The following is a 20,950-nucleotide window of genomic DNA, read 5'->3' on the forward strand; positions in this document are numbered from 1 at the left end:
CCTCTCCTTCAGAAATATATCTAATACAAAATATTTCCTAAATTTACTCATATGCTATTCGATATTTTTTTATCTGATACTTATTCTGAATATAATCAATCCACATTTTCCATTCTAAAATATATTTTTCTTGTGTATAGTCTTTCAAATAAGCAGAGATTTTTGCCATTTCTGCCAGATTTGATACTTTAAGTGTCCATTCTTCAATTGTAGGTAATTCTTCTTTCTTCCAATATTGAGCAATCAAAAGTCTTGCGGCTGTTATTAAGTTCAAAATCAATTTAGTCTCTATAACTGTACAGTCCATAATTATTCCTAGTAAAAAGAACTGCGGAGTAAACTTAATCTTCTTTTTCAAAATATTCTGCATAATCCACCATACTTTAATCCAAAATGCTTTAACTTTTTTACAAGTCCACCATATATGGTAATAAGTGGCATCTTCACAATCGCATCTCCAACATTTAGCCTGTACATTAGGATACATACATGACAATTTTTTTGGGTCTATATGCCATCTATAAAACATCTTATAAAAATTTTCTCTCATATTTTGCGCTTGTGTAAATTTAACATTCCTCACCCAAATTCTTTCCCAAGTTTCCAACATTATTGGTTGCTGAAAATTTTGTGCCCACTTAATCATACAATCGAGTTAATTTGTTATTCTAAAAGTATTATTTATTAAATTATTTTCATATAAATGTTTATATGAACTTCTTGATGGGGTCAATGAGCTGAAGAATTTGTGGACCCCTGTAAGAGTTACAGTTTCCTTCATTGTCCTCGTGAGAGAGCATCATTGGCAAAACTTCCGTAGTCCTCATGTTTCAATCTTCCTTTGTACTTTAGGCTCCTATTAAAAACTGAAATATTTGGAAGTTATTAAAAAAATCATTCCTTCTTCAATCGGAGCTTAACTAAAAACTCAGGAATAAGATTCTTGTTATTTACTGTTTCACAGGGCTGTGGCTTGGATTATGATCATTTTAGACATTATTATCAACTGTGATACATAGTTTGGGCTGAGGGAAAATTTTAAAGAAAACAATAAAGAATATTTGTGGTGGGGGTTGAACCATTTCCAGCTGGTTGCTGGACTAATGCATCATTTCACCAGGATTGTCAATAACTCTTTGATTTGTAAGTCATGCTTATGTAATCAGTAATGGTACTGGGCCACCATAGCTCTGTGGCTAAGACACTGAGCTTGTCAATCAGAAAGGTTGGCAGTTCGGCGGTTCGAATGCCTAGTACAGGTCTCCTGCGTGAGCAGGGGGTTGGACTAGATGACCTCCAAGGCCCCTTTCAACTCTGTTACTGTTACCATGTGTTCTCGTGATTCCTTCACATGTCTTCTATCACTAACAGAGCCTTCTCCAGTGATTTATCCCTTCACACATGTCCAAAATATCTAAATTGTAGTTTCACGATGCTACCAATGACTAGCCCGTTTCACTTCATCTTGTTTTCCGTTATTTATTCTCATGGACCAAAATCTCTCTGCAGTTTTTCCCCAGCATTTGAAAAAAACAGAGAATTCCACGATCTCCAAGAAAGCTTTCATTTTGCTTCATTCAGCCTTCCGGATAGTCCAGGTTTTACAAATCTCTGCTACAACAGAGGGACACCGTGGCCTTGTCTTTAATAATCTCTGTCATTAGTACGATGTATCTATTCTTCAAGAGTTTGTCTAGAATCAAGATCTATTGTATTTTTTCCCTCAGGCAGAACTTTATTTTATGGCTGCAGTCACTGTCTTTGTGAAGGTTGTTACTATTTGAACTTGTTCCTGCCAATGTCATGGGTTAAAATTAGAACTTCGCTGCCGTGACATTTTGCTCTGTCATAATTGACAGGAAGGGTTTAATGGCTTTAACAAAGCGATCAAAATTCATGACGGAATTCTTACTGTACAGAAATCTCTGGGTCATGGAAAACCATCTGTGGTTTCAAGTAAGTGCTTGATAAAATCCTTTAATTCACTCCTGGAGGGGGTAGTGAATTGGCAAGGAGTTTGTTGTTGCTTTGCAGCTAAAATTGGGAGCGTGCTTTTCAAATGGCTGGTGGTTCCCGATTGCCATTCTTTTGCACAGTTGTCTGACAGGCTTTGTCCAAAAGCTTCTGGCAGACAACAGAGGTCTGCATGCAAGACTCTAAGAATAGGTTCTGATGTTAATGGTGAATTAATGGTTTGTCCTTCCTATAGATGTTTCTCCTGGATGTCAATTAAAAATCCAGAAATTGAAGGCATTTGTCAATCTAACGTGGGTTTCCTCTTTTGCTCGTGACACTTCCGGATACCATGCCAAAAAGTGAAAAGTGGGTGCTGAGTTTGAATGCGGAAGAGCTATGACTGAAACGACTGTTTGTGTTGGCTCATTTGTGGCTATTAAAGACCTGTGGGAACTCAGAATCCAGAAAATTACCGAAGAGCTTCGGAAGCAAAAAGAATTCAGTCAGAAGGCTGCAGGGAGGTAAGTATTCCTAATTAGGGATCCTTTGGATGAGAAGTATGATCACATTTCAAATGGGATCTCCCTGTGGTTTTCGGGAGTCCTACAATAGTGTGAAAAACAGCAAATAGAGGTGGTAAAAAATTTTAAATGTTCAGAAATTCTGCCATTCTGTTCTGCAAGTAGCAATAGTAGTACATTCCAGTATTCTGCTATTAAATTCTCTTTATGTCAAGGCCAGCCAGCCCCAAGATGATACACAACTCAGTAGTAAATGTAGTGCAATATGATGATTTTGGAGCTTTTGGTTTCTGAGAAACTGATACTAACCTGCTTCACTGTTTGGATAGCACAATTGATTTTGCTGCCTGATCAGTTCCAGACTCCAAATGTTTTAAAGCATGATGGAAATTGCAGCAATAAGGAAAATGCATCTTTAAAGCTTTACAATTTTTTTTCCTAGACTGACAATTATTTGGGAAGAGAGGGCCAGTTTGGCCAAGCTGAAAGACAAAGTAATCAACGAAGATGGAAGGGCTGTTTTAAGGATTGAGCAGGAAGAATGGCAGGTATTTGTTCAATAGCTCCTACAAGATGATTTTTCATTCTTCACTTTTCTTCAGTATTTTGATTTATCGGTTTAATGGTCAGCTGCTCCCCATTTCCCGCAGAACTACAAGAGCTATTTGTGTTGGATGAGAGCTCTTGAAAACATGTGAAAAGAACATAATTTTTACTAAGTATAGCGAGGATGCAATTTATGCGAATTCAAACAATGCAATATTTGATTTAGTGTGAATTGTAAATTGATATCAGGTTGGGTTTAATGACACTCAAAAGTCAGTTCAGGAGAGACTAGATCCGTGATGGTGAACCATGCCAGAATTGGCATGCGGAGCCCTCTCTGTGGGCACGCACAGCAGCCAGCTGCTCTTCCAGGTTTCGGCGTGTGCATGCACGCCGCCCAGCTGGTCCGCCGTGTATGCACACTGGCCAGCTGCTCTCTTCTGGGTTCTGGTGTGCGCAGGCTGGCTACGCGCATGCGTACACTAGAACCCAGAAGAGAGCAGCTGGCCAGTGCGCATGTGCACAACGGAACTGGGAAGAGCAGCTGGCTGGGTTCCAGCGCTCCGGCACACGCACATGGACACATGTACTCTAGTTTCGGCACTCAGTGCCAAAAAGGTTAACCACTGGACTAGATTGTGAGCAGTTAAGGCTAGTACATACAGAAATGTTCATCTCTGTATGTGTAAAATGGAAAAAAAGAAATATTCTGCAAAGGAAAATAGAACAAGTTCAAAAAAAGAAGAGTCTTCTTAAAGCAAAAATTTGATCTGGTTGAATTATACAAATGTCATAGCAACACCAAAATAGGACAAGATATTGGAATGCCTAAATCTACAGTGCACATTATTATAAAACATGCATGGGAAATTTTGAGGGTTTTTTTTATAAGAGGCTATCTGTATTTTTGCAGTCTACATTAGGTACACTGTATTTCGTGTCAGTCTCTTTAGTTCCTAAAACTGATTACTGCAACCTTTTAATGTACAGGAGGTCCTTAACTTACAAACTTTCTCTTATTGAATGTTTGAATTTCCAGTGGCACTGAAAAAATTATTTTTTTTAACTGGTACTCACACTTCAGACTGTCATCAGGTTCATGTGATCAAACTTCAGGGACTTAGCAGCTGGCATGTATTTACAATAGCTGCAGTGTCATATGATCATATGATCACAATTTGCAACCTTCTCAGCCAGCTTCCAACAAACAAACGAAATGAGAGAGGCCTGACATGTCTAACACAGGGGTGACCAACCTGTGAGTCGTGGCCCACTACCGGCCCTCAGCCTATTGACAACTGGGCCACGTGAGTGGCTGGCTAGTGCAAGCACGTTTGCGCAGGGGCTCATGGCCCCACTTGCACGAGCATTGCAGGTGCTCAGGACCTCACTCATGAGGGAACTTGGGGCCCCACTCATGCGAACGCCATGGGTACTCGCAGCCCCAGGCTGCCACCTATTAAAGGTTGGGGAACTCTGGTCTAACAACCATATGATTCACTTAACTGCTTTGATTCACTTAACAATCATGGCAAAATGGTGGTAAAATTGGGTACAACTCATTTAATAATCACCTCATTTAGCAACAGGAATTCTGGTTCCAATTGTGGTCGTAAGTTGGGAACTGCCTGTAATATTATTGATTTGGGGTACTTAGAGACTTTACCACTTTTTGTTTTCTCATTCAAATTTAGACTCTACCTTCTTGCTTACTGAAACTGAATTACCTGCAGGAATGGCAACTTCATAGAACTAATTTGATCAAAATCCCTCACTACATTGGTCGCTTTCAAAACCTCATTGTCCTAGATCTATCTCGAAATTCGATTGCAGACATTCCTAGAGAGATTGGTGAGTGTCATGTCAACATTTCTCCTTGCAATTGTCTCTTCAGGTTAGGTTCTGAATTAGAGAGTTCCTTAAAACTCTCTGTATAATTGCCTTATACACTGTAAGCCGCCCTGAGTCTTCGGAGAAGGGCGGGGTATAAATGTAAACAAAAAAAAATAATTATAGAAGTACTTAATTTTAAAAAATCATATTTTGAAAAATTCCTTCTTGATAAACAGCAGACAAAAGAAATTGAGAGTGCTTTTTTGTTCTTTGTTTTTTGGGTTCCTTCAAAACGTATATAGTGCTTTATAGCATTAAGAAATAATAAGGGGCGTGCATAAGAGCACAAGCGTGCCTACCGTTCCTGTCCTATTGTTTCCTTTCGTTATATCCAATTAATATAGTTGTTACATACTCATATATATGCTTATATATTGTATAGTTATTACATGCTTATGCTTATATATACTGTGTGACAAAAATAAATAAATAAATAAAAATAAAAGAGATGCTTTCACTCTATTCCAGAAAGTTCCCATGATTATCTTATAAAATTAATGTATCAGTAAAACAGTGAGTCTTGAAACATTATAAATATTATAAATTTATTTTGACGTGCTTTTTGTAACAGTCCACTTTCATCAGATATTGACAAGATTATTAGCAACAGCTGCATTATTAGCATTTAGCAATCTTTCTCTTGGTGGTGCATATAAATGAGTCAAGAAAGGAGAACAAAAGATTACTCTGAATAAATAACACATAAAAGTATATAATAATATCATATATATGACTGCCACAATCATTAAACCTGAAAAGGATGTTAAAACAGAATTGTCTGAGTCTTTTGCAATGTTACGAAAATTGTAGTGAAAGTACCTCCAGAGGAGCATGTTCTGGAGCATGGGGGCTGCTAGCATAGGAGCTGTTTTCTGGTCCATCTTTATTGAGCAGAATTTCCTGGGTTTTATTTTTTTTAACTTCCCTTGTCCTCAATTGACTTTCAGTTTTACCTTTCAAGAAGTGTGTTGTATTGAGATGCTTTAAAGAAGAGACATTGGGGTGAATTGATGGGTTTGTTCAGCATAGCATAAAGATTTCTGGCATTTGGCAACCTGAAAGCAGCAGTTGCTTCTGTAACAAAGGAGTATTTTTTCCCTAAGTTTTTATTCTGTTCTAGACTCCTGATTTCTTCATAGTGTCCTAAGTCAGGGGTCCCAACTACCGAGCCATGGCCCATTTGTAACCAGGCTGTGTGAGTGGCAGGCTGGCGCATGTACGCATGCATAGCTCAACCTGCAAACGCAACTCAAGTTGCGCAAGACGAACTGTGCGGCATGTGCATACATGCTAGTCCACCAGGCGAGCAAGTTGAGCTGTGTATGTATACATGCACCAGCCGGCCACTTGCACGGCCTGGTTCCCCTCATCCGTCCCCCATAGCCAGGCTGCCAAGTCGCAAAGCTTGGGGACCACTGTTCTAAGTAACCTTCCTTATGTGTAATGAGACTACAGCTTGCAGAATTTATCTCATGGCCCAAGTTTGGAAATTCTGTGGCTGTAACTGATGCATCTGAAGGACACCAATTGAGGACAGCTGAGTTACTTATTGTATGAAATTTATAGACCCACCCAATTTCATCAACTTAAGAGTGGTTTACAGTAAAATCATTTTTTTTTAAAAAAAGGATAAAAATAATGGAAACTGAAAGAACAAAATCTCATTGTGCAAAACATCCACTGAAGACAAGCCCCATCCAAGAATGGAGGAAGAACAAGTCTTAAAGACTTATTTAAGGGACACCAGAGTTGAGAAAATGAAAACTTCTTATGGGATAGGTATCTGAAGAAAGTGTTGAGCGCCCGGTAAATTATACAGATTATTGAATATTTGCCATGGGCTGGATCAGTAATTATGTAACTAAGAAGTGAAATTGGTTTCTAGTATCGGTTCTTTGGCAATCTGACATTTCTATGAGTGGTTGTAATGTTAGACTGCTAAAATGAGTCTCAAAAATCTGTAGCAGCTTTCTTTTAACACTAATATTGTTGATGTTTTTCCTTTCCCTCTAGTTTTAACAGCTTGCTTTTTGTTTAAAGGGAATTTGCAAGTGACCAACGCTTTCTTTAATCTGTCTTACTCCTATAGGTCAATTGTCAAATCTTCAGGAGTTGATCCTCAGTTATAATAAAATTAAGTTGGTTCCTAAAGAGTTAGGCAACTGCGTTGGCTTAGAAAGATTGGAACTGGCAGTAAATAGAGACATCTGTGACCTTCCCCATCAGGTTAGGAAATACCATAGTCTTCCTATGTTCATAATAACAAGATATTGTTTAAATGTTTAAAATGACTTGCAATAAATTAATAAATGACCAGCTAATGAACATTCATTTTTTTTGTTCCCCTATGTGAACATACTAGTTTGCCTCATCAGTCATGCAAAATATACCACTGACATGGAGGCATCAAAGGGTGATTTTTCTTCCCTGTAACTTATAGCAGCTGCATGTATAATCACACAGAAAGATGTCAGTGCTGATAAATGACATCACCTGTGTACTCAAATCAAGAGTCTCGCTGAAGTTTCATACAATAAATTAAATTTAATGGCTCCCACCCAGCTGGTGTTTTGAATCTCTTCACCCAGACCTTGGTTGAGCGTGATTAAAAAGCCTTTTTTCTTTTTTTCCTTGTTCGCTTCCTTCTCAATCCCTGAGCAAAGCATGACAGACATTTTGTCAGAAGACAGAACACAGAATTTCCCACTGTTCCATTATATCTATCATTTGATGAAATGTGGTTTATCAAAATGAATCATCGCTAAGATTCTTTCTTTTTTTAGCTGAGCAACTTGAAGAAGCTTTCTCACCTAGACCTGAGCATGAACCGGTTCACTACTTTCCCACCAGTTATCCTAGATATGCCTAATTTGGAATGGCTAGATATGGCGAGCAACCGGCTGAAAGAAATCCCTGGCAATATTGACAAGTAAATGCAATGATTCATGTCGTTGTGATTTAATTATCAAAGATCTTGTAGTTTTAATTTCATAGACAAAAACAAAAGGTTAGGGTTGTTACTTACCTAATGAAACAAATACAATAGTATTCAGGCAAGCAGTTGAATTATACATATCCTGTAACAGTTGTAAGATATAAAGGCTTTTAAAAACATGATCTAAAAATCTAAGTAGATAAACTGAAATGTATACCATTTGGATCCCATTCTTTTAACTGACTTCAAACAAACACAAAAATTATCATGGAAATTGATTGATTTGAATAATTTCCATAGCATTTTAGTTTATGTCATAGTTTTGAGCATTTTTTGTCAAAAAAAATATATCAGTAAATAGTTTTGCAGATGTTTAGCAGATGGGGAAAGTTAGGTTGACAAATATAATGGTTACCAAAATTTAGATAATGCTCAATTTAAAATCAGCCATTCTAGGTTGAGATCTTTATTTGATAATATATGATTCATTGCTGTTGAAATTACAGAAAATGCATTTGGAGAAGGATAAACAGATAAAACAACAATTATTTTGCTGAAGACTGCTATTCATATTTTTTCCCCCTGGAAATCTGCAGTATTTATCAGATGTATTAATAGTTTTTATGGAGTTGGAATGGTTATGAAGTACTGTCAACTCCACCCAACATAAATAGCAAGCAGAAAAGTATGATTCTCTAGCAGGGAGTAGGACTTTTAGGACTCCAAATTGCTTAAGGTTATCACAATTTACTTTTGCACTCCAGGTTTACTGCCAAAATGAGAAATGTCCACAGTAAGCCGAACTAATGTATATAAACTTCAGTTGTTTTTCTAATTAATAGACCTTTTTGACTTTACAGAGCAGAAAACCTACATACTTTGTGGCTCCAAAGGAATGAAATAACCTGTTTGCCTGAATCCATTTCTAATCTTAAGAATATGACTACCTTTGTTCTCACCAGCAACAAACTGCAAGATATTCCTGTTTGTCTGAAGAATATGCCAAACCTAAGGTAAGGGGAAAAAAACCCTCTTAGCTGCAGTTGGAAAATTAAGTGCTCTAGATAAATGTAACCAGGTTTATTGCCCATGGCTGATATTTTTAGTCTTCTTTTCAGCAGTACTGTCAGATTCGTCCCTCATAACAGTAACTGCATTATGCTGAATGCATTATTAATCTCACCTCTATTCTCTCCACAATATCTGAGAACTTACATACTGTACTATCCTAGGGAGCAATGACAATATACAGATTTCTCAGCATCTATTAGAAAATAGCTGAGATGAAGGAAATCTAGAACTGTAATAGCATAAGACATTTTTAATTATCTTTTGCTTTTCTTGGCAAGGTTTTTCGGAAGTGGTTTGCTACTGCCTCCTTCCTAGGGCTGAGAGAAAGTGACTGGCTCAAAGTTAACAAGCTGGCTTTGTGCTTAAGGCAGGATAGGAACTCATGGTCTCCTGGTTTCTAGCCTGCTGCCTTAACCCCTATACCAAACCTGTGTTTGGGCTAAAGATACAATGGTTCTAATTTCATATGGTACTGAATTTTAGTTAACGTGAAAATAATGATTATGACTGAACCACATTTTCTCCTCATAGGTATAACCATGAGATCAGATGGTTTTGTTTAGTGAATTCACAGTTTACAATCTCCCCTGAATTTGATATATTGTGGTCATCTTTAAGTTTTGTTAAAACAAGCTGTGACAATCTGGAATCTATACCTCTACCATACAATTTTTATCTAAATTCTAATTTAAAATGAGAGCTTATTTTAAAAAACCCAGTGATGTTTAAAAGTCAACATGGCTAGATCAGATTCTCATATTTCACTGTGGAGTGAGAAGTGGGGGGGAGATTAGTTGAATGCAGAGATAAACACTAAACCAGTATTCCATGTGAAATGAAACTTAGATTCCAATGAACATGATATATTAACACTGCCTTCACTGAGGCTTTGTAATGGTTGTATTAACATTATTTTACCTAAAAATCAAATTATTAAGTTTGAAAGTGTTTCCACTTTAAGGAACATTAGTTCATTAATTCCATTATATCAAACCAACTTAGAACTAAGGAGAAATTTCCTGACAGTTAGAACGATCAATCAGTGGAATGACTTGCCTCCAGAAGCTGTAAATGTTCCAACACTGGAAGTTTTTAAGAAAATGTTGGAGAACCATTTGTCTGAAGTGGTGTAGGGTTTCTTGCCTAAGCAGGGGGTTGGACTAGAAGACCTCCAAGGTCCTTTCCAACTCTGTTGTTCTGTTCTGTTCTGTTCTATTCTATTCTGTTCTATTCTATTCTATATATATTAGATTTGTCAACTTCAGAGATAACCCATTAAAGCTGCAAGTTACACTTCCTCCTTGCGAGAATCCCGAAGAAGAGGAGGAACAAGAACTCTATGGAATTCAGTTCATGCATTTATATATTCAGAAGTCACTCAATGGTGAAGGTACCATTTGTTTATGCTTAAAAATAAATAGACTAAGTGAGGAGAGTGCCCTATTTTTCAAGAGCTGAGTTTGCACATTAAACCAGTTTTTAATGATGGTTTGTTAGACAAGCAATAGTGGCCTTGAGGATAGAAAGCATGAAGCCAAAATAGCTTCATAGTAAACAATAACAACCGAATATAATCTCTTTTAAAAGGTTTGAATCAGACAAATGTGGCCTACAATATATTTAAGAATTGTTAAAGGAAAACTAGAATTTCCTTGACATATTGTGGCATTTTATAGTGTTTAAAAGTTGAGATCCAAAATATTAAATGTACCCAATCCTACCTTGAACATTAAATAATTCTGATATATGAAACAGAGCCCTCATACTGCTCACTTTAGCGCTAAAATGCATCATTTTAATGTTATATGAACCACGCTGCAATGAACAGATCTTTGAAACATCCTGGTTTATATGAGATCACAGAACTCTCGAGAGATTAATCCTTTCCTGTTGTGCTACGGAACTAGAGAAAAACCTCTCTTTAAGAGAATTGCAGGGGCAGAATGGACAATGCAAAAAGAACACAGGAAATTCCACTTGCTGGTGCATAACCATTAAGTAATGTGAAAAACATCATGCTGGCCCACAGTGGGTTCATAGGTCAGTTTAGATAGATACCTTAATCTTTTGTAAAAATATAGATTAAAATGCTTTTGAAAACCTCATATAGATATACTGGGGGAAAAAACTTTTAAAATGTTGGTATAGTTCTGAAAAATGTACATTTCTTGGCAAATGTTATCATTTCTCTTTCAGAAAATATGGAAAGTGATATTTCAGGTGCTACTGACACCACTGACTGAAGACGAAAAATAGCACCAAGCTGATAAGTATTATAATTTTTTGGAGCAGAGAGAAACTAAAAATATAGATCTATTGTAACAAATATTTTGAGCCATCTACTTATTAGTACTTTTTTTGTGATCTAAAGGACGCTGTAAACTATCCCTAGTTTGTTAAACACAATCCTGGATGTTACAAACTTGCAAAAATCATGGAAGCAGTGAAACTCCTGAAAGATCTCTTGAAGCTTTTAAGTTGTTGTGGAAGATAATGAAGACTGAGATGGAACAGCTGTCAGAAGAATATTTTCTAATGACACACTTGAGTCTGTATAGCGCTGCAACACAGCTTCATATCCTCTCTGCTGTAAGTACTCGATCCGACCATGATCAATCAACAGTTTGCAAAGGTACCCTATCTGTTTTCGTTCATCAGCAGTCAGCAGCCTAGAACAAAAAAAGGGGGGAAAAAACTTTAGAAACTAAGGTGAGTAACTTTTGGACGCTCTATTTCAAGCAATTCATTACAAACTTGGTTTTTCTCCCTCCAATTTAAATCAAGGACTCATTGATTAGTATATTACTAATCTGTTGAGACATAAATGTTAATTGAATAGAGACTAGTTCAATTTTAGACTTTCTAGTTGCATAAATGACAAAATATATTTTGGCAGTGAAAATATTTAAGACAACATATTTTTCCCCCCGAAGCCTATTGTTGTTAGAGTATAACGACGATCATCTTGCTGGAAGTATGCATAAGAAAGGCAAAAGAACATAAGAAAGGCAAAAGAAGCAAAAACATTTTTATGTCCAGAACAATGAGATAACATTTGAAAGTGACTCAGCAAGATGCTACCCTAATTCACTGGAGTATCGGAAGGAGGAGGTACAGTAGTCAGACTTGAAAGGTTGCATTATTACAGTAAATCTCAATAAAAAATAGTTTTAGTCTTCCTGTGGAGTTAATTTCCTAATCTGGTTTATATTGTGGAGCTGACAATTGTATTCAAAGTGACCACGTACCCTTGAAGACTATCCAAACTGCAGTCAGTATTTATATTATCCTGATCATGTTCATCTACGTTTCTTTGTCCTTTATTTTGTATACCACTTCTGCTGGTCTCTGTTCTTCTTTCTCTCATGCCACAGGTAGCCCAGCTGGTCATTCTTTTGAAAAAATTAAATTCTATGGGGCCAAGTCCTACTCTTGTAAAGAAATCTTGGCCAACATAATGCCTCCACTCACATCTGTGATGACAACAAAGTGCAATAACAATTCCAGCTATAGGGCTCCAGTTTTCAGCTGCACACTTGCTATGTATTTGGCCAGGACAATCAGTTTTGAGGCATTTAGTGACTGGGCCTTCCTTTTCTTCAGCATGTGAATTCACATAGGTGTCAACTAAGCACCTCAGAGCAAGATCTGTGAATAAAGATTATTTTTATATTTAATTGCTACATGCAGCGTCAGCACACATGTACACACATTAATGTAACTGTGAAAATTCTATATAACATACTTGGACCATTTTATCAAGCAGCTTAAATCACTTTTTTTACTTTTGCCATAAATGTATTATGAAGCATTTATTTTAAGCTAGCTCTTTAGTATTACTATTTAAATAAGCATGTTTATTGACTTCAATAAGCCTTGAACAAGCATCAACGGTAATCAATGTATGTTAGCAAGCATGTGTACATGAATAAAAGTTGTTGACAAGCTTTCTTCAATATCTTTTAAATGGCTCTATTACATTATTTTCAATACATAAGCAAGCTATACAATTTTACCTGTTGCAGCACCACACAGATGCTTTCCAATTCCTATTAGAGATGGGTTCTCTTCCACAAGAAGTGGAACTTTACCTGTCAAAAAAAATTCCAACAATTATGACATTCTGTTGTCATGATTGTGAACAATACACTTCATCCTTCCTCAACTTAATTCTTGGCCAATAACTCTCATGATTCCTGAACATTATCCCTGTTAGTGCTGATGGGACACGTAAGTCAAAATATTTGGGGGATTTAAAGTAAGGCATGCTGCTACATTAATATGTAATAAACTAACAAAGGAAAACAGAGATTTAATTTAAAGGTTAATTACAGGGTAATATTAATACTAATTAATTAGTATTATTAATACTAAGGGATGCGGTGGCTCAGGGGCTAGGACGTTGAGCTTGTTGATCGAAAGGTTGGCAGCTCAGCAGTTTGAATCCCTAGTGCTGCCGTGTAACGGGGTGAGCTCCCATTATTTGTCCCAGCTTCTGCCAACCTAGCAGTTTCGAAAGCACGTAAAAAATGCAAGTAGAAAAATAGGGACCACCTTTGGTGGGAAGGTAACAGTGTTCTGTGCACCTTTGGCGTTGAGTCATGTCGGCCACATGACCACGGAGACGTCTTTGGACAGCGCTGGCTCTTCGGCTTTGAAACAGAGATGAGCACCGCCCCCTAGAGTCGGCAACGACTAGCACGTATGTGCGAGGGGAACCTTTACTTTTACCTTTTAATACTAATATGGATTTGTTTTGATCGGCTTGTTGTAATAACAGTCACATAATGGAAGCAGTATTAAATGTAATGTATATTAATCTAATCTAATCTAGTATGTGTGTGTGTGTGTGTATCAGCATGGTGGTTTCCACAAGTGCTTTTCTAGCAGAATAAGGAAAGCCCATACAATAACAATAATAGTTATCCAAAGGGGTTAGTAGAAGGGGTTTAGAGAGGGATAAATAGCAGAAAAAAACATGACAGCAGTCACTAAGAAGAGGGAGGGAAAAGAACAGCATTTAGAAGATTGGCTGTCACTAGGACATCACTAGTGACAGCTAGGAACAGAGGGAAGAAAAATGCAGGAAAAATTGGAGAGGGGGCGGGGCTACTGAGATACCATATTGCTTTTATTTTTAATGTAATCCAAAAGACCTTATATTTGAGCAAGAAGAATCTTGGCATCCAAAACCAACTCTGCAGCAACTGTATTTCTACCATAACTACAGTGAACACTACCTGCATTATTTTTTTAAAAAGAAACCCAACCATGATCATTTGCACTGTTTTTCAGAGTTCATAGAGAGACCTTTAAGCAACTTACTTAAAGATAAATGCTGGATATCAACTTGAAGCCTCTCAAAGTAATGTTTTCTGTGTTTGCCATCTACCTGCAGGGTCAAAACTGCTAATTATTATGACATGTTGGGTGCATATACACTGGTTGTATTTTATAACCCAGACAAAAAACATTTAGCACTGGCAAGATTACAAAGCCAATAATTTTAAACCTTTTTAAAAACATTTTTTGACATACCGCATTATTAAAATGTTAATTTTAATTATAACAATAATTGCCTTACCTTGAACCTGGTAGATGCCCTTTCAACAAGAAGAAAATGAACATCTTGGGCATCCTGTAAAGCTATATCCAACCAGTGGGACAGTTTTCCCCGTCCGGCTCCAAATTCCACAAAACAGTTCCCTGGTCCAAGCAAATGCAATCTTTTCATGTTACCTAATATAGAAGCCTATAGACATCAAGTTTATTTATGAACCAGCAAAGATATTCATTGTATTATTTGAATTAAGCATTAATGAATTCTAAAATCAGCAACAGATATTTGTAACGCTATTGTATTATTAATTGTAATTCTTTCAATATACATGGGCTTTGTGATTTAGTCCTATACTATCTTCCTTAAGGTTTGAATGACTTATCTGTTACATCCTTATACTTAAACATCTGCTACATCCATCTGAACAACTAGCCTCGTGGTGCGACCAGAACAATCTGGAACTGAACATACTCAAAACCGTAGTGGTTTGGACTTTAGGAGAAACCCTCCCACACTACCACCACTTACAATACTAAACACAGTATCAACAGTAGAGACTTCAAATTTCTAGGTTCTACCATATCTCACGACCTAAAATGGACACCCAACATCAAAAACATCATCAAAAAGGAACAACAAAGAATGTTCTTTCTGCACCAACTCAGAAAGCTCAAACTGCCCAAGGAGCTGCTGATACAGTTCTACAGAGGAATTATTGAGTCTGTTATCTGGACCTCTATAACTGTCTGGTTTGGTCTGTAACCCAATAAGACAGACAAAGACTTCAGAGGATAATTAGAACTGCAGAAAAAACAATTACTACCAACCTTCCTTCCATTGAGGGCTGTGAAAATATTTACAGACCCCTCGTATCCTGGACATCAACTGTTTCAACTCCTACCCTCAAAATGACGCTATAGAGCACTGCACACCAGAATTAGACACAAGAATGTTTTTTTCCTGAACGCCATCACTCCGCTAAACAAATAATTCCCTCAACACTGTCAAACTAGTTACTAAATCTGCATTACTATTAATCTTCTCATCGTTCTTATCACCCATCTCCTCCCACTTATGACTGTAACCTTGTTGTTGATATCCTTAAGATTTATATTAACTGTTTCCCTATGACTATCATTAAGTGTTGTACCTTATAATTCTTGACAAATGTATCTTCTTTTATGTACACCAAAAGCGTATGCACCAAGACAAATTCCTTGTGTGTCGAATCACACTTTGTCAATAAAGAATTCTATTCTATTCTATTCTATTCTATTCTGTTCTATTCTATTCTATTCTTACTCTAAATCCAAATTATATTATTTGCACTAGAAAATACAATGATTTCTTGCAAAAATTAATTTCTTTATGCAAAGCCTAGAATAACAACAACAAAAAACCTGAATGACTTTACAATATACATAAAAAAAATCAGATTCATCAATATTCTTATGAAATTTTAGGGAAATCTAAAGGGTTGTAGATTAAACTGAGATTAAAGATCATATATAAAATTATCAGCGTTTTAAAGAAGCTATAAGTTGTTCACCCACTAGGAAGCAATTTATTTAGAATAAGATATATATTATGTAAATATATTAAATATATATTTAATATATAAATATATTAAAATATATTTAATATATTTTAAAAGCATAATAAATATATTATGCTTTTTGCAAGACAGGTACCTGTTGCTTCAAATGTTTAAAAGCTGCCTCTCCATTTTGAGGATCATTTAGGGCTTCTTGTAAGGCTTGATGGGAAAGAATTTGGTCCTTAAGGTCATAATTTATAGCTGAGAATAGAATGTAGAATTTCATGTTTGAGTTTGAATTGAATTGACAGTGTAAATTTTCTCTCAAATGTCTGTAGTTCCTATTGGATGAGAAAACTAATATCCAACTCTGCAAATATTTTAAATATAAACAACTTTACGATGTAATATTTACAATATTTACATTGCAAATAACTTTACAATGTAATTCTCATACACATCAAAAACCATAAAATTACAAAACAGTTATTTCAAATTATTTCATCATTTATACTGTGTGATTACCCACATAAAATACTTACCGTTACTTGCTTTTTTAAGCTTGCTAATTAAGTTCTCTAGTTCTTGTTTAGAAAGTGCAGAAATTGGTGCCTGATGGAATGGACACAGAATATTTCTTACTTTGTTTATAGAAACCCGTCATTACAAAGCAAAAATAAAACCGAAAAAAATTAATACATCTGATTTAGATGAAGGGCCAGAATAGTAATAAATACAGTACAATTTACAGGATTGGAAAAGCTTTTCTGTTTTGTTTTCAATCACTCAGTGCCAATAAGGGTAACCATATCAAGCCTTCAGGTTATCGGGGGATAGATGTTCATATCCTATACACCTGTGGTCTCCAATCTTGGCAACTTTAAGACTTGTGGACTTCAACTCCCAGAATTCCTCAGCCACCAATTCCACAGCCACCAATTCTGGGAGTTGAAGTCCACAAGTCTTAAAGTTGCCAAGATTGGAGACCCTTGCTATATACTGCTCTCTTTTTTAAGATCTCTTGATATCATTTTTGAATTCTGGTATTTAGCATGCTATACAACATTTGTATTCAAATACTATATCCATCTACATCCATCTGCAGTGGTACAGTGCAATCAGCATTTTTTTAAGCTAGCATACTTTTCTGCCAGGGCTTTATGAGCCACCATGGATGTCAGCAAAATAAATGTCTCTGTCCATTCCAACACCAGGATTTTTGTTCCTGCTGCTCAAGTAGCATTAGATACATTTAATTGCTAAGACCATATTGTGCTGCTATAATTCTGCAACAAACAATGGCCAATGGGATTGTAGTATTTGTTATCTCTGCAACTTCTATAAAGCAGCATTTTTCCTATAACATTCTCACTAATTTATTATTATTATTATTATTGTTGTTGTTGTTGTTGTTGTTATTATTATTATTATTTTAATCCCATTTGTCTCTCTGTCTGTCTACACATCTTTCTGGTCAATCCAATGCAGCAAATGTCTACGGAGATTCTCAGTCATCCAGGACATAGTTCTCCCAAAGATGCTTTTTCAAGAGGCAACTGGACCAACAGAAGTATTGGAACAGGTCACAGAATTTATAAAGAAGGTACAACTAACACAACACAACAAGAGCAAAGAATGACAAAAAAGGCAATTTTTCTACCCTGCAGTGTAGACAGGAAAAAACATACAAAACAGAAAAACCAACACTGATGGACAATGACATGTCTCAGAAAACCGACCGAAGGGTCGGTGAGAAATCTGTCTGACAGAGAGCTTATATAAGCAGAAAATAATGTTTCAGCCAAAGGACTGAATTTTGCAGTTAACACCAGAACAGCTACCAATTGTAGATCTCCTCATAGCCAAAGAGTCAGCCCTCAGGAACAATAAACTAGCAGAACCAGAAGCAGGACAATTAAGGATGAAGGTATCTGCAGCCCTCGCCAGTGTCAAAGCACCCCCTTCCAACCTCAAAAGTTCAGTTGCCTCTTGAAAAAGCACCTTTGGGCCAATGAAGCAAACATACCTAACATTCCTGCTTCAAATTTTCACACAATTCTGTGAGGCGGGTTGTGGCTAAGAGAGAGTGGCCCAGCCAGTTTTCATGCCTAAGGGAGGACTAGAACTCATAGCCTCCCGGTTTCTAGGCCAACACCTTAATCACAATATCAAACAGGCTATAGAGGCAGCATATAAATTTAATAAATAAACAAACTAAAAAACATAATAAATATTTTAATTTTTTAAAAAGCTGAGTTTCCCTCTTGTAGAAGTTCAAAATATATTCAAGACATTTATTCACCTGTTCTTCAGGCAGTTCTGTTTCATTTTTCAGTCCTGCATTAATATCTTTAGCAAAGTAGACCTTAAATGAAATATGGAAAAATGTTACACTAATTATAGCTCCCTTTTTCAATATTTACACACATTAATCGTTAAACAATTTAAGAAAAAAACAAAATTACTCTGGGGTTTGATTGTATCTACAGCACAAAACAATCATAAAGTTATTATTTAGTAATATTTAGAAAAGTGTGATAAGTGATAGATAGGTGAACCAAGAACTATTATTTTCTATTAGCACAATAAGACATAATAAACTTATGAATATTTTCATTTTATATAAGTTTTGACTAAATAAAACAAAATGTTTAGTCAAAAATATTTTCTACTTTATTTCTTGTTTCACTCTTCTTCAACCACATCATTGTAAAGTCTTAATAAATTAGTTTTACTGCTACCTACTGAAAGGATTTGCCCTTATACTTTGAGATTCTTGGCTTTAAGGCAGCCCTCTGTAAACAATTTTTGTTCTGCTATAATATCCAAGACCCATTTATGTTGCACAGAGATTGCATGTTTCCATTATGCAATTGTGCATAATGGAAACATGGTGCTTCCATGTTTCCATTATGCAATTGTCTGGCTAAATCCACTGAACTCTATAAAGGAAGGATTCAGATAACCTGCCTTCTATTTGCAACCTTCTCATGTTTCTTCACAAACTTTCCAATCTTTCTTATCTCTGAAAATCAGTTAAGTATGAGAAAGTAGAATACCGATATAATAAAGCACAAACACTACAATATATTTATTGGTGGTTCTGTGATGCTTCCATCTGGAAATATCCTTACTGTCATTAGGATATTAATGAAAAGAAGCATCATTGCACGAGGCAGTTCTGCTAGTATACCCCTAGAAAGTCCCCCTTAATTTTACTTCAAGCAGTTTCAATGACACTTACAGGCTTTGGCTTCTCTCTTGAATTACACTTTTTCAAATGTTTTTGTAGCTGGTCTTCATACACAGTGCTAAAATTAAAAATGAACAAACTAGAAATGCTGTCCATTGTTCTTTTAAAAAAATACCACACAAACTATTCTTGCTTTGCTTACTGTTTTGGATCCAAAGGACAAGGAATTCTTTTCCTTTTATGTTCTTCCTAGTTTAAAAAAAAAAAGGAACAATTTATTAAAACTTAAAATCATACTCCTTTTCAGCTCCACCCCCCCACCCCAAAATAAAAGTGACTCCCAAATAACATAGATGTAACATAATGGACTAGGATATATATAAAGGTGATATAAAGATATAAAGGTGCCTTATATCCAAGGGTGGTGTGAAAGAGAAATCTTCCTTGAAAAAATTATGAGGTGCTCGGTAGTTTTAAAAAACTGTTTGTATTCTGCCACTGCCCATTTCCACTTGTATTTCTTTTCTAGGCTGATGGCAACATTTTCCCTATGCATGATATGCTCTAGGGAAATTAAGCCAGACTCCCCCAAACCCAGCATAATTTGCCCTAATATATATTCCTTGACTTGTAACAGTTCATTTAGTGATTGTTAAGTGACTGAAGTTACAAGGGCACTGAAAAATGGACTTATGACCATTTTTCACACTTATGTACATTGCAGCATCCCCATGGTCACGTGATTTACATTTGGATGCTCGACAACTGGTTCATATTTTCATGACAGTCGCAGGGGTCCAAGGGTCACCTCATCACCTTATGTGACCTTCTGACCAGCAAAGCCAATGGGGAAGCCCGACTCACTTAAAAACCTGTGTTACTAATTTAACGACTGCAGTGATTCACTTAACAGATGCAGCAAGAAGAGTCGTAAAATGGGACAAGGAATTTTCTCACTCAGCACCTAAATTTGGGGCCAAATTGTGGTGGTAAGTCGAGGACAACCTGTAATGACATTCACAACCATCATGACAATTTCCAACACTGGATCCAGAGGGAACTGTTACACCAAGATGGGAAGTATGAGATGAAACGGTATGAGCCAGAAAATCTAATGACATCTTCTCCCAAAGTGTGTGTGCGCGCATGCGCGTTTGTCTCTGTGTGAATACCCTCTACATATATGAAATTTATTTTTTTATTTTATTTTGTCACAACATCATATAAAAAGGATTATATAGTATATAAGCATGTATATGAGTAAATATTAGGAGGTATAAGCATCTATATATAGGAAGAAGAAAAGAAAAGAAAGAAAAAAGAAAAAAACAACAGGACAGGAACGGTAGGCACGTTTGTGCGCTTATGACCTTATCAAGGTGCGTCTCCTAGCCTTCCTCCCTCTGACTATGTCAGAAAAGATAAACTGGAAGCTCCTAGAAACAAAACCCAGCGGAGCCTTATTTTACAAACGAAACGGCTCGTTCGGTCCAGCGGGCTTGCCTAGCTCTCCCCTACTACCTCTTCAGCGCTGTGCTCGCCACAGAAGCGCCTGCCCTGGGCCGGGACCATCTTGCAAAAGCGCTTCTTCCGCTCCACGAAATAGGCGCATCGTCCCGGCTGAGGAAGAGACGCCACCTCGACAGGAGTCCCCGCCATCTTGCCTACAGGTGTCGTGACTCCTCCCCCTTTCTCCTCCGGTTCCTCCTCCTCCTCCTCCCTCCTTCCCTCCCACCCT

At 36.7% G+C, this 20,950-nt stretch overlaps 2 protein-coding genes across 5 annotated transcripts; one reads left to right on the forward strand and one right to left on the reverse strand.

Annotated features, from left to right (window-relative positions):
• The first annotated feature begins 728 nt into the window (after positions 1 to 728).
• Positions 729 to 11,276, forward strand: LRRC39 (leucine rich repeat containing 39). 2 transcript variants are annotated; one of them, XM_058175535.1, is made up of 9 exons: positions 729 to 1,956; positions 2,210 to 2,477; positions 2,920 to 3,025; positions 4,718 to 4,874; positions 7,006 to 7,142; positions 7,700 to 7,845; positions 8,712 to 8,864; positions 10,173 to 10,312; positions 11,119 to 11,276. In XM_058175535.1, the coding sequence occupies exons 2-9, from the start codon at positions 2,353 to 2,355 to the stop codon at positions 11,163 to 11,165; spliced, it is 1,011 nt and encodes a 336-aa protein (XP_058031518.1). In that variant the 5' UTR covers positions 729 to 1,956; positions 2,210 to 2,352; the 3' UTR covers positions 11,166 to 11,276. The 2 variants fall into 2 exon arrangements, with proteins under 2 accessions (XP_058031518.1, XP_058031516.1); XM_058175533.1 differs by having other exon boundaries at positions 729 to 2,477.
• On the reverse strand, positions 7,859 to 20,889 carry TRMT13 (tRNA methyltransferase 13 homolog). 3 transcript variants are annotated; one of them, XM_058175530.1, is made up of 11 exons: positions 20,734 to 20,889; positions 19,415 to 19,461; positions 19,264 to 19,330; positions 18,322 to 18,384; positions 16,562 to 16,631; positions 16,174 to 16,280; positions 14,507 to 14,674; positions 14,248 to 14,314; positions 12,939 to 13,013; positions 12,171 to 12,570; positions 7,859 to 11,591 (listed from the first exon to the last, which is right to left on the reverse strand). In XM_058175530.1, the coding sequence occupies exons 1-11, from the start codon at positions 20,869 to 20,871 to the stop codon at positions 11,396 to 11,398; spliced, it is 1,398 nt and encodes a 465-aa protein (XP_058031513.1). In that variant the 5' UTR covers positions 20,872 to 20,889; the 3' UTR covers positions 7,859 to 11,395. The 3 variants fall into 3 exon arrangements, with proteins under 3 accessions (XP_058031513.1, XP_058031515.1, XP_058031514.1); XM_058175532.1 differs by having other exon boundaries at positions 19,264 to 19,461; positions 20,716 to 20,876; XM_058175531.1 differs by having other exon boundaries at positions 19,264 to 19,461; positions 20,583 to 20,876.
• Between the last annotated feature and the right edge of the window lie 61 nt (positions 20,890 to 20,950).

This window comes from Ahaetulla prasina, chromosome 3 (assembly GCF_028640845.1).
Source record: "Ahaetulla prasina isolate Xishuangbanna chromosome 3, ASM2864084v1, whole genome shotgun sequence".
Taxonomy (NCBI): Eukaryota; Metazoa; Chordata; class Lepidosauria; order Squamata; family Colubridae; genus Ahaetulla; species Ahaetulla prasina.

Bases quoted from the DNA above. Each gene is read 5' to 3' on its own strand.
- LRRC39 (XM_058175533.1), top strand. From the start codon at position 2,353: ATGACTGAAACGACTGTTTGTGTTGGCTCATTTGTGGCTATTAAAGAC. The intron at 7,846-8,711 runs GTAAATGCAATG...TTGACTTTACAG, and splicing joins ATCCCTGGCAATATTGACAA to AGCAGAAAACCTACATACTT. The intron at 8,865-10,172 runs GTAAGGGGAAAA...TATATATATTAG, and splicing joins AAGAATATGCCAAACCTAAG to ATTTGTCAACTTCAGAGATA.
- TRMT13 (XM_058175530.1), bottom strand. From the start codon at position 20,871: ATGGCGGGGACTCCTGTCGAGGTGGCGTCTCTTCCTCAGCCGGGACGA. The intron at 19,331-19,414 runs GTAAGCAAAGCA...TTTTAATTTTAG, and splicing joins TGTCCTTTGGATCCAAAACA to CACTGTGTATGAAGACCAGC. The intron at 14,315-14,506 runs GTAAGGCAATTA...TTGACCCTGCAG, and splicing joins GGGCATCTACCAGGTTCAAG to GTAGATGGCAAACACAGAAA.